A 13,613-nucleotide genomic window follows, 5' to 3' on the forward strand; every position below is an offset into this window, starting at 1 on the left:
CTTTGTCACTAGCCGATAAGACTGTGTATGAGGCAATATAGGTTTTACTTTTTGATACATATTGGTAAAAAGTTTGCAATAAGCAATCAAATCTCATTCACAGAGCCAGAGAAAGGGTTGAGGGATAACACACAGAATAATGACTGCATGGCTATGCTCGATGTGAAGCTGGAAATCTCCCAATTCAGATGATTTTTCTCAACTTGTGTTGAGGTTCACATTTAGATGTTTTGAGATGTATTTATCATGTGAGTCTGACATTCTAAATCAGCAATTTATTCATGTTCTGTAAAAACTCCACTCACTTAGGTCAAATGCCAACATGTTGGAAAACATGGAAAATAAGTTTGATATTTGACGTGATATTTGACGTGATATTTAGGGATATTCAGTCAAATGAAAAGCACACAAACACATTTAAGGGAGAATTGCTGGTTCACAAACAGAAAAGAAGTCTGTTGATGTTATTGTTATCTGGTTTGTTCAGCAGTCTGAAATTGAAAACGAAGGCATGTGGTGTGACTGTAGACTTCAATGTAATGGGTCATTTGGTTTGTATAAGCTTTTCTCCCAAATGGTGTCCATACAAAAAGTTCTAAGACTACAAAGATAAAGCTAAGGACACTTTTTCAAAGTTGACTCAAGGAAATGGTTGAAGGTTCATATACAAATTGAACTAATGCACATTTAATATTCTGTATGCTATACACATGTATTTGTTCAAGACATTTTCTTTTGCACACAACCAAACACTACCACCTCAATTATTGTATGATAATAGATAACAGCAGCAGCTGAAAGCTACAATTAAATTGGAATATTCAGAATGAGTGAGTATTTTTAATATATATATATATATATATATATAAAGAAATCTAAAATATATTTAAATATATAATTATTCTTTGTGACTTTGGCACCAACCAATTACTCCGATATATATGAAAGTATTCAGCTGACAAATTTGAATTATCTGAGGATGGTGAATCTGTCAGTGAGGCTCAAGTTTAATTATCATTAGACATAATACATGCTTATTTGTCTGCCTGTAACCTACACAAGAACATGATTGTATTATAATAACATATCACAGCACTTAAGAATGTGAATCGATTATTTATGTTTTTTGTATTAAAGTCTGGAATGTTAATCTTGCAGCACCTTGTTTTCCCCAAACTTGCTTTAATCTATGTTTCAAAAAAATGGACACTGAATCAAATTACTACTTTGAATGTAACATTGTTATTCATTGTGCTGAAGACATTCAGATTCACCAATATCTTGCTCCCATTTATCCTTTTTGGTAAACATCTTTAGCCATAAACCTCTTCCAGTGTACACACCACCATAGCCATCACCAACGGGATGCCAAGAAAGCTTAAGATCCCCTTTTTTCCTCAGAATTGTTTGGATACCCAATCAGATTGAGATTGAATAGCTTCTGGACTTCTATCAGAAACTGTATTTTATATAAAAGCCAATGTGTGTTGTATGGACAAGTAATGGCAGAGGCTCATAAAGACAGTTTGTCATTGTGAATGCTTATCATTTCAAAAAGAGATGTTTATGACAAATCGAGATTCACGCTGCAGAACACAAGCAGCGGACAGTCATTCATTAAAGGAGGAACTACATGTATTTCCTGAGTCATTTAATTATTTATTTTTTAAAAGTAGCATTTTCGAAAACTAAAGAGTATGAGGTCCATTCCAGACCCTGTCCAATAGGAACTTCAGGGCAGTTGTTCCAAGCCCTGGGTCAACAGATGCCCAAAAGAGTCTCTTGGGCACATGCAAGACAAGGCAAGGTCAAAAGTACAAGCTAACTAGCTAGTGAGCCAATTCATACAAGCTCCCTAGCAGCTAACTAGCTACAGTAGGCTTTTATTTTCCTTTTGACTGTCCTGGGTGCATTCTAGGGCAAGTTGCAATGGACTTGAAATGAATAAGATGACATAAAAGTGTCCTAATGAAGTTTTTTTCTAACAAATTAGTAAAATGGTATTAGACTGCGAATCAGTCCGCTTGATATTTTGCCGCGTTGTGGCTAAATAAGTCCTTAGCACAGCTTTGAAATGTAAAAGTAACATTAGTTTGAACCAGTTTTGACAAAGTTTGGAGGCCGTTTTTCTACCAATTTTGTGAAAATGTGACATAGGCCTACTTTCAGGAATGTGGGACTCTGTGACAAGATGGTTCTAAATCAAGGGCAACATTAAGAAAAGAAACAGGGTCAGGGTCAGCAGCAACATTTGACATCAAGTCATATTGGTATGTTTTTAATGAGGCATAATTCAGTTAATTTGAATTCTTGAAGCACTTCAGTGAAAGAAAGTGGTGCTCATTTTTTCTATTTGGATCAATTTGCATTTAGCTCAAAGCACTTTTGGTTTACACATTTCTTTTTCATTTAATTATGAGGGTGAACTTGGGGATGAAAAAGGTCCTGCTAGCACTTTTGATGTAGTAGATATTATTGGCTCAGATAACTGGTCATTATAATTCCTCACAAAGCAGAAAAGGGTAAATAACTCTTGGGGGGAGTTATAACATTTCAAGGCACTTGCAAAAGTTTGAACTGGGATGTCATTATTCTTCATTGTCTTTCACAAAATGATGTGAATGTACAGTATGCTGACATTGCTGCATTGTTTTTATTGAATCTTATTTGTCTCCAGTAGAGTTGAAACGCTCACTTTCAAAGCATAAAGGTCCCACTATTGAGAAATACTGTGCACAGTGATAAATGAAGGTCATCGGTGTTTATAAAATGTTTCTAAAGCCTTTGAGTCACTACTCACATCGCCTTCCTTAAGAACCTCAGTAAAAAGGTTCTGCATTGTGTGTGTGTGCGTGTGTGTGTCACACCTCTTTATCTGCCTTCACATGCGCACAGCCTATTGCCTTGAGACAAAAGGGGTCACACAGTTACACATTGTTGGAGTGATGTCGGACAGCAAACTGGAGGCACAATGCACAAAGCAGCAGCCTGCAGGGCCTGGTGTGGACTAGCACCAATCTCTCTATAACACACACACCCACAGAAAAACGAAAAGATTCACACTGCTGTTTTACAACACACAGAAATCCTGTAATCCTTTCTTACATGAATCTGTCTTTGACCCACAATATAAGGTAGCAATGACAGGTTGTGTATCCAAGCATAACAGAGCGCAGGGGGCGGAAGGGCTGAGCGGATTTAGAGATTTTTATGTCAGGCCAAGACAGGGAAAGTATTAGAAACAATTGAATCCAGAGCAAAATGTCTTCTGCTATGAAACGTGTTATATTATTTTCCAAGAGACAGTATATCTTCAGTATATGAAGTGTGATTAAAATGAGTACAAATATACCTGATATTTTTCAGTTTTTCCATGTCAAAGCTGAGTTTAAGTTTAACCGACATTATTCTGCCATAGGTTTAGGCTTAGTAAATGTATAAATCTAAACATTTATTGAACACAGTCAGATGTTCATTACAAAAGACTCTTAAAAAAACCACAATATTCCAAAACAAGATAAAAAAAAACGTTTTATTTCCAAATATATCCCTTTGTTTCCCAATGACAAATAGTAGTTAGATAAATGAAAGTGAACACATTAAAACACACACTTATTGAGAATCCTCATTAGTTGCAGAAAAAATGTCCCCACAATAAAATGGAATGGTTGTAAAAGAAGGCTCCGTCACAGAGATGCAATAAATCCACACAGGACCCTTTTTGCTGTTTGCAGAGCAGCTGAACTGATGTGGTGCAATGCATGCATAACAGAGGGAGTGAATCACACCACACACCACTTTAAAAAAGTTGATGGGGCTGCAGAGGCCAACATACTGAATATATATTGGGGAAAAAAAGGGTCATGGAAAAACAATTACCTCAACATGTAAGCTATATTCTCAGATTCTGTAAAGAAGTTGCCGCAGGTTATTTTACCTTTGTTCTGCGCCTCCCTGTCCCCTGCTTTGCCCTTCAAACAGTTTCCACAGGGGACTAACTAGTACAGTATAAACAACAGATGACAGAAAAATTCTGCACCATGCTCATTCCTTCAGTCCCTGCCTCAAAGCGGCAAGCTGATTGCGAGCACAAGGACAAGGTTACAGGCCCCATGAGAGCACGTTGATGGTATTGTGTTACTCTGCCAATGCCTCTGACAATATTGTGCCTTATTAATCATTGATCTGGTCGCTGGTGTTAGTTTCACTTCACTGGGGATTAGGTTCACAGTGCTAAAGGTGATGATACATAGACGTTTTTTTAAGGCGATGAATATGTGATATTAAGGTTCCGGGAAAAGAATATGCCTCTGAGAGGGGTGAAGATTAATAACAGAGTTATAATGCACTCCTGGACTATAAAGCAAGGACAAAACACATGAAGGAGAATAACCCTTGCAGTTAAAGAAGCATGGAACAACCTTCTCTACAGAAAAACAATACAAATCTGGCAGGATGGCACACTTTAGATTTATAGACACGTGAAGTACTCTGTCCCTTTGAGAAATAAATGAACAATGAGTCATCATAGTTCCTGTATATTGGCTGTACACTATATTTTGGTTTTGGCTGTTATAAAAGCTACACATCTGAGTGGCCAAGGACAAGAAAAAAGATAACGCTCCAAATTGTATTTCTTTTATTATTATTTAAAATGTTATCTCTGAGGATTTATTTTAGATTCCTCCCCAAATTGTGCTCTAAATTAACCTTGAGGGATAGCCTTAAAAGTGATGAATCGAGAGCTTGCCAGAACCAGACAGTGTCAGCTCATTATTCACATAATAAAACATTTTGCTGGAGTCCTGAGAAGCCCTTAGAAAAATCAGAGGTCAGAGGTGATGCAACAGCATTTCCCGTCTCAGTTTAAAAAGTCTTATAGGAAGGGATGATGTCTTGTTTCTGTGCAGGCTGGGGACCAGTTTCATGTGTCCTCCTGTGCTTGTCCTCTGCTGTATATGGCAGACAGGGAGCCGGAGGAACAGAGAGAGGCGAGGAGAGGCGAGGAGAGGCGAGGAGAGGCGAGGAGAGGAGAGGAGAGGAGAGGAGAGGAGAGGAGAGAGGAAGACAGACAGAGGGAGAAAATATCCATTCGTCTAGCAGCATCTGTGCCCTTTAGTTTGTCCGGAGCTGGTAATCTGCCAAGAAATGTAACAGCGGAGCATTAACAGAGCTCTCATCCCCTCATCACTCCTGCACATCCCATCACTGCCAATATGAGCCCCATTACATCTCTAAACAAGATTTGCAAGAATAGTAACCGTAGTGGCAATGCACTAAATCACATTATCAATTTACCACATTCCTTTCTAAGATAGATATTTAATTCTATACAGTCTCAGTCTAGGCTTTCTAAAAACACATTTATTATAATGCATGTTCAAGGTCCAAGGTTCAAGGCTTTTATTGGTCATACGAACATAACAGTGTAGTTATGACGATGAAAATATTAGGTCACATGGTACCTATATTTTAATATTTATTAAGTTATTATGTTGCATATAGGTATGCTAACGTATAGAGGTATAGGTTGGCTAACGAGTGGCCAACCCTGTTACACATATTGTGTACTTTTGGGGGCTGGCAGTTTTTTTTTTTTTTTTAAAGTGGGCACCTTTGGTTCCAAATAGGGGACATTTTAATGCAGCAAGCAAACTATTGCTAATTTGGTAACACTTTATGGTAAGGGTACATTAATCATCATGAATTCATGCATGAATAAGCATGAATTCCTTCATGTAGTACTCATGAACTATCAGTAATGTACTAGGATTAATAGTATCTCATGCATGACTTGATGAAGGAACAATACCTTAATTAATGCATCAACTAAGGGATCTCAATCATCATGACTTCTGAGTTATTAATGATGTTCATGTCTTCTTCATATACACTGAACAAAAATATAAATGCAACACTTTTGTTTTTGCTCCCATTTTTCATGAGATGAACTCAAAGATCTAAAACATGTTCTATATACACAAAATAACCATTTCTCTCAAATATTGTTCACAAATCTGAACAAATCTGTGATAGTGAGCACTTCTCCTTTGCCGAGATAATCCATCCCACCTCACAGGTGTGGCATATCAAGATGCTGATTAGACAGCATGATTATTGCACAGGTGTGTCTTAGGTTGGCCACAATAAAAGGCCACTCTGAAACGTGCAGTTTTGCTTTATTGGGGGGGTCCGAAAACCAGTCAGTATCTGGTGTGACCACCATTTGCCTCACGCAGTGCAACACATCTCCTTCGCATAGAGTTGATCAGGTTGTTGATTGTGGCCTGTGGAATGTTGGTCCACTCCTCTTCAATGGCTGTGCGAAGTTGCTGGATATTGGCAGGAACTGGAACACGCTGTCGTATACGCTGATCCAGAGCATCCCAAACATGCTCAATGGGTGACATGTCCGGTGAGTATGCTGGCCATGCAAGAACTGGTATGTTTTCAGCCTCCAGGAATTGTGTACAGATCCTTGCAACATGGGGCCGTGCATTATCATGCTGCAACATGAGGTGATGGTCGTGGATGAATGGCACAACAATGGGCCTCAGGATCTCGTCACGGTATCTCTGTGCATTCACAATGCCATCAATAAAATGCACCTGTGTTCGTCGTCCATAACATACGCCTGCCCATACCATAACCCCACCACCACCATGGGCAACTCGATTCACAACATTGACATCAGAAAACCGCTCACCCACACAACGCCACACACGCTGTCTGCCATCTGCCCTGAACAGTGAAAACCGGGATTCATCCGTGAAGAGAACACCTCTCCAACGTGCCAGACGCCATCGAATGTGAGCATTTGCCCACTCAAGTCGGTTACGACGACGAACCGGAGTCAGGTCGAGACCCCGATGAGGACGACGAGCATGCAGATGAGCTTCCCTGAGACGGTTTCTGACAGTTTGTGCAGAAATTCTTTGGTTATGCAAACCGATTGTTGCAGCAGCTGTCCGAGTGGCTGGTCACAGACGATCTTGGAGGTGAACATGCTGGATGTGGAGGTCCTGGGCTGGTGTGGTTACACGTGGTCTGCGGTTGTGAGGCCGGTTGGATGTACTGCCAAATTCTCTGAAACGCCTTTGGAGACGGCTTATGGTAGAGAAATGAACATTCAATTCACGGGCAACAGCTCTGGTGGACATTTCTGCTCTCAGCATGCCAATTGCACGCTCCCTCAAAACTTGCGACATCTGTGGCATTGTGCTGTGTGATAAAACTGAACATTTCAGAGTGGCCTTTTATTGTGGCCAGCCTAAGGCACACCTGTGCAATAATCATGCTGTCTAATCAGCATCTTGATATGCCACACCTGTGAGGTGGGATGGATTATCTCGGCAAAGGAGAAGTGCTCACTATCACAGATTATTTCAGATTTGTTAACAATATTTGAGAGAAATGGTTATTTTGTGTATATAGAACATGTTTTAGATCTTTGAGTTCATCTCATGAAAAATGGGAGCAAAAACAAAAGTGTTGCATTTATATTTTTGTTCAGTGTAGATCTGCAGTTAAAGTGACAGGCCAAAAAGCTGACCAGTCACAGCAATTCCAAGTGTTGTAATCATGATTAACTAAGCATTATTTTGTCATTACTTCATCATGTTTGTGCCCCTTCAAATAAAGTGGTGACCTGTTCCGTTGTTTACACTGATAAATAACATGTGATTTATGGCCTATGTGAAATCACCTTTATTAACCATTTGGTGCTCATGCATCAATCATCTTTGTGATCCCTCAAATAAAGTCAGCCCTTATGTCTATTTAGGCATCATGTATTTGGCAATAGTACAAATGCAAATTAGATCATAACTTTGGACTTCATTTCAATTATCAATTAGATAGTTAAGACTTTTTTTATGTATAATACAGTATTATCTTAAAGCTCACAAACAATTACAGATAACTCATTCATAATATTAACAAACTTTAATTTATAATCCAAAGCCAACAAGATCACATTTTCACATATGTCACATAAGAAAGCAGTAAAACAATTCGGCAAAGACACAAGATTAGGAGGCCTACTTTAGGGAGGACGTGGATATTGCCAAATACATGATGCCTACATAGACATAAGGGCTGACTTTATTTGAAGGGGCACAAACATGATGAAGTAATGACAAAATAATGCTTAGTTAATCATGATTACAACACTTGGAATTGCTGTGACTGGTCAGTGTTTTGGCCTGTCACTTTAACTGCAGAGCTATATGAAGAAGACATGAACATCATTAATAACTCAGAAGTCATGATGATTGAGATCCCTTAGTTGATGCATTAATTAAGGTATTGTTCCTGCATTAAGTCATGCATGAGATACTATTAATCCTTATAAATTACTGATAGTTCATGAAGTACTACATGAATGAATTCATGCTTTTTCATGCATGAATTCATGATGATTCATGTACCCTTACCATAAAGTGTTACCGCTAATGAGTTGGTAGCTGTAGTCATTTTCCCTGCTTTAAGCTGAATGCCGAAATTGATTGAAGGCTTAATCAGATCACTTGTTGCACACTCCAAAAAAACGATTGAGAGCAGCTTGCTGCATTTCCCATCTTTGCCAATCAGGATATGACAATGCTGTGTCTTTAGGGCTTAAGAGAGGCGGGGAATTGCAAACCCAGGGCAATCTGATCTTTCCTCGCCTAATATCTTAATGCACATCCTACTTCAGCAGATCAATCAGCCACAAATGCTGGTCTTAAGACTATTTTAAAACTTTCTTTGTTGTCTTAACTTTTCTGATTGATGGTGAAGCCTTCCGAAACTAGCTAGAGTGAATATTAAAGAACACGTATAAAGAATAGATCAGCTGCATCAAGGCAGAATTTGTCTTTGTTTATGATTGACTAATGATAACCAATAGGGCGCGCAGACTTTATTTGTCTATTGCTTTATCTTTATTGAAAACCCCTTCATACACATTATTTCCTTATTATTAAAGAACACAACATGTAAAACATCAGCCTACTTGACAGTGTTGTCGCTTTAAATTAATAATCTTATTTATAGGTTTTTTACAGGTTTGAACACACACAAAAATCCCATTAGCCTTATAGCAACTTGATAAAACAGCAAGTCAAGAGACAATGTGCTGCGGTAAGGTCATACATTTGTGTCAAGCAGCAGAACAGAGGTTTGTAGACATGCAAAAGCTGAAAACAACCTCTAGAGCCAGGCCTCAACATCCAACCTCAGTTTCTACACTCAGCGATGTGTTTTTTGCTTTTTGTTAATAGGATCGAATCAGTCGTTCAGTAAGTTTGTAGAAAGTGTGGAGTCCTCATCAGCTGCATGTTTAAGTCCATTGTTTTAAAACAAGATGTTTCACAATCACATGTTTGGGTGTCTACATACTTTTGTCCAAGTACAGTAATGAAACATTACTGTAAATTATGAGTGAATCCCCAATCCAAAAAGGGCATGTTAACTATAACATTTCACACGTTAATTACTTCTTAAGTTTATATTAAAATGTCAGGACATACTGTAAGAACCACATCAGCATGAGGGGCCACTGCCAGTATCAAAGATCAGCTGCAGTGAGATGCTGCCTGATCATATTCTGACCACTCACAGTCTGCTGTACAGTAGGACCACTAAATGTCTGTTCATCACTCATTAATACTTCAGCACAGTGAGTATACAGTATCAGGGTTGTTTAATCAGTGTGAGTGTGTCCTCATGTGAAATGTGAGCAGCACTGTCTCATCCCCCCTTCCTCCCCATGTTGCTGATGGTAACAATAAGAGAAAGGTGATAGCGTTCTCTCCGACTTCCTCACTCTTCTTTCTCTCGCTTGAACTCATCTCCTGTCCTCCTCCTCCTCCTTCCTTTGTCTCTCTGTCTGTCTATTCTTTGATGATGTTACAGCACGGAAATAGTAACCTTGGCATTTCCTGAGCGCTACCCTGGGAGCTTCCTGGCACTTTGTGGCATCATTCAACCTCCGGCAGCCTGCGACTCACACCAGACACATCCAGGTGTCTGTTATAGATGGATGTTATAGAGGCAGGTTCATTTGATGGCCGTATGGTAGATATGAAAGGTAAAAGATTTCTGGCAATGCTCCAGTGGAGTTGTTGGGATTATATCTTCATTTCCATTTATCCCTTAATGAAACTACATGTAGTTTGATAGTAAGAAGGATGTGCCTGCAGTCCCATCAATAAACGGTATCTTCAATCTTGATCAGTCCCAATAGTAATCATGTGTTTAAGAAACAGATGTAGATAAACCATTTTTCAAGGTAAAATCTCAAGTAAGAAGGGTAATACAATCCTTAAAAAGGTCCCCTATTATACAGTTTTTCATCAATATATTATCGGTCTCAGATATATACAAAACATGTCTCTGAAGTGTTTGGCTCGAAATACCAAACAGATCATGCCTTGAAGCATCCCATAAACCGCTCTGTTTCAGCCCTGTTTCAAAAGTGCTGATTCTGTGTTTCTTACATTGAGTCCCTTACACACCAAGTCGATTTCGGCCATCGATAGATGTCGGGCCGTCGATGAGTGTCGTGGCGCCCTACTCAGATTGGTGTGTCTTGGTGTGTGCCGCCCGTCGTATCTTTTCAGCCGTGCCGACACCTTCCGTCGGAGGCTGTCGGTAAATCACTCTGACTGGCTGTTCAGCTAGCGAATCAGTGCATGAGAAGGAAAACGGAAGTGAGGGACCCAAACAAACTATTAAGAAGGCAAATCTGAGATTTCATTTAACTCCAGCTCTCGACACAGGTTCGGGAAAGCCCCATGAGCTTCTCGCTGTAGAGTGAAAATGTAAAACGCACGCTATTTGTTGTTTGTTTATATCACGCAGTCTGTTCTTCTTCTCTCGGTTATCACGCAGTCTGTCTTCCGGTCGTTGCCTCTCTTGAATGACGAATACACACTACCTCCGCCTGCTGGTAAGGAGAGTTATTGCCACTCACGCATGCGCAGTTCGTACGTGCAACTTGGCCGTTGGCTGAAGTCTTTGCGGTGTGTTCCAGTGCGAAACATGGCCAAGACGCAGGAGAGTTGAGGTGACATTCCGTCGGGACGTGTTCTTTGGTGTCAGTTTGGTGTGTAAGGACCTTTAGATGAAAATAAGGAGCCCCTCCCCACACCCCTCTGTGAGATATTTGGTTAAAAAGAACACAATGGTTCTCTAGGAGGAGATTCAGGTGATAAGATGGTTATTGGCTAATGTTTACACAAGCCAAACCATCGGTAAGACATCATAAAGTGGCCAACATCTGATCAGCTCATTTTCAGACAGGTTTTTATATAAATGGATCAGGACAAAAAGAGAGGGGGTCTTTGTTCCTGAAACTTTCAGAATCTCTTTACACAGAGGGGACACATGTGTATGTATTAAAGACATGAAAAAGTGGATTTGGCATAATAGGTGACCTTTAAAGCTCACAAACACTGAAACCTCTCTTGGCGCTTGTCTCTCTTGGTATCACACTTGGGTTTGAAAGATGCAGAGGGGTTCATTCCCAGGGCAGCAACTGAATCTGCAGTTCTCGAGTGATAACTTTGCTAGAATAACTTTCTCTCTATCTCTGTTCAAATTAAAACGACTGAGAAATAAAGCATTTTACACCAGAAGCTTACGGGCTTGTAAAATGTCTCTCCTTAACATCCTGCGTGCTGTCATTCAAAGCCCCCGGGTCCATGGCTCATGGTGATAGAGCCAGGTAATGGATATGATGGATGTTATACAGCTGGGTTCACTTTTAGGCCAAACACTGAATAGTAATGCAGAAAGACTGACACTGCTCTTTCAAGGAAGATGTCTTATTTAACCTCAGGTGATTTGCTAATGTGTTTGAAACTATCGTGCTTTAAAAATGAAAAAAGGCAAAACAGCTAAAATGGAGAACATGAATAGTACACGGTGTGGCGACTGGAAATTCCGTATTAAAGTTAGGTGTAATACATCTTATCTATATTTTTGTGATGGTATTCTTCCCTGTGAAAGTGCTTAGGTCAATATTTGTTGATGTACTCACTCTTATCTGAGGAAAGTTCCCTTGTTAAGGAAATATGTTCGAAAAACACTCACAGAGTCCAGATTAGGGAGATTAGTTATTTTTTAGTGTTAAACTCTTTATACATTTTCTCAGAAGATTTAGGCAACGGACTGCCAACTTTTCAACGCCCCAATCCCAGACGTTGTGTTACCTTAGATATAAAATAACCTCCCCACAGTCAGATATACAAATTCTAAATGTGTGTGGTTATTGAAAGTGTGAGAATATTTCAGTGTGTTTGTTCTCACCTCCACTTTGTGTGATGTAGCGCACCCATGGTAATGCCTGGTAACCGCTCTTCTCTATAATCTTAAGGTAACGCACCTAGGCAACACACACAGGTTAAATATAGTTATTTCACTTATTCACTCACAAACAACCACCAACATAGTGTTGTATGTTTTAATGAGTCTGTCCTTGCATATAATAATTATTAATGTGCATTAAAAACAGTTTATTTCTGAATATGGTTATTTTATTCTTAGAGACAAACTGAAGGACTAATATTTCTAAAATAGGTTAAGAAACATTGTGAAGTTAAAAACATAATGAAATAAATAATTGTGTAATGGATGTTAATAAAGGGACCCACCTGAATCCCAGACACGGTGAAATAAGGAATCTCAAAGTTAACTGTGATTGGTATCTTTGCCTCCAGCTCACCACTGTCCACACTGGGCAGCTCAAAGTGCGCACGCATCATATACTCCTTACCACCCTACATGTGCAAATACAGAGAACAAAAACACAAAGCTGTATCTGGTCACACAGAGACAGCAATTAGAGTGATACTGTTCAATAAGCCTTGCAGATAAAATGGTTTTGTTTGAGGAGTCATTTCCTCTTCTAAAACAAAATACATGTTATATTCATTGCAATGTGAGTCAACTTCCATGTCAATAAAAGGTGAATCAGTAGTCCATTTATGGGAATTAAGATAGATGCCAGACTTTTCCAGGATATAAGCACAAGAAACAGGTTAATCATTCCTTATACCAGCCATTGTCAAATATTATTCAAGCCCTGACGCTGTTAAGGGTTTGGTTTGTTGCAAATCAGTCACCATACTGACTTTAAGGCATGGCATTTGGTTTCAAATCAAGGATTTATTACTAAATATGCAAGAATAAAACAATTAAATCTGTTATATTTTTTTATCAGGTAATGTAGTATGGGCGTTGTCTTATTATCAGCTTTATTGAGAGTAACCTAGCAACAATAACAAACAACCCACAAGATGCCATCACATGATGATAATGTTGATGTTGTTTGGGACATCATCTTTTTATAGCTGAGTCTCGCCACAATAAAAAGCTCAGATGAAAACAAATAAAGAAACTCTTTCTTGAAAATAAACAAAAGTGTTCTGGCAGAGAACTTTTCTTCTACTTGTCGTTATAAGGTTGCTGTGGAAACCTTATCTCTTTCCTACAGCTGATAAAATAAATATTAATTGTTTGCATAATAGTATAAATAATAAAATGACAAATCATGATTATGAAATAGCTGAAGGCAATTGCAGTTATTTCTAAAAGCTCTATGTGCTCTCACAGGAAGTGAATCACAA

General features: G+C 39.0%; 2 protein-coding genes across 3 annotated transcripts in view; one reads left to right on the forward strand and one right to left on the reverse strand.

The window, feature by feature from the left end:
* The window catches only part of LOC117445957 (transmembrane protein 125), a 22,101-nt gene extending 20,951 nt beyond the window's left edge, over positions 1 to 1,150 (forward strand). For both annotated transcript variants that reach the window (XM_034081920.1, XM_034081919.1), the window contains one exon: positions 1 to 1,150. This exon is cut by the window's left edge and continues 1,254 nt beyond it. The gene's annotated coding sequence lies outside the window, so the exon portion shown is untranslated.
* A 3,846-nt stretch (positions 1,151 to 4,996) lies between these two features.
* ap1m3 (adaptor related protein complex 1 subunit mu 3) overlaps positions 4,997 to 13,613 on the reverse strand; it is a 32,604-nt gene continuing 23,987 nt past the window's right edge. Inside the window, 3 exon segments of the mRNA XM_034081388.2 lie at positions 4,997 to 5,138; positions 12,295 to 12,370; positions 12,639 to 12,764. Of these exon segments, the coding sequence (XP_033937279.1) occupies positions 5,116 to 5,138; positions 12,295 to 12,370; positions 12,639 to 12,764 (225 nt within the window). The 3' untranslated portion in view covers positions 4,997 to 5,115.

This window comes from Pseudochaenichthys georgianus, chromosome 4 (genome assembly GCF_902827115.2).
Source record: "Pseudochaenichthys georgianus chromosome 4, fPseGeo1.2, whole genome shotgun sequence".
In the NCBI taxonomy this organism is placed as follows: domain Eukaryota; kingdom Metazoa; phylum Chordata; class Actinopteri; order Perciformes; family Channichthyidae; genus Pseudochaenichthys; species Pseudochaenichthys georgianus.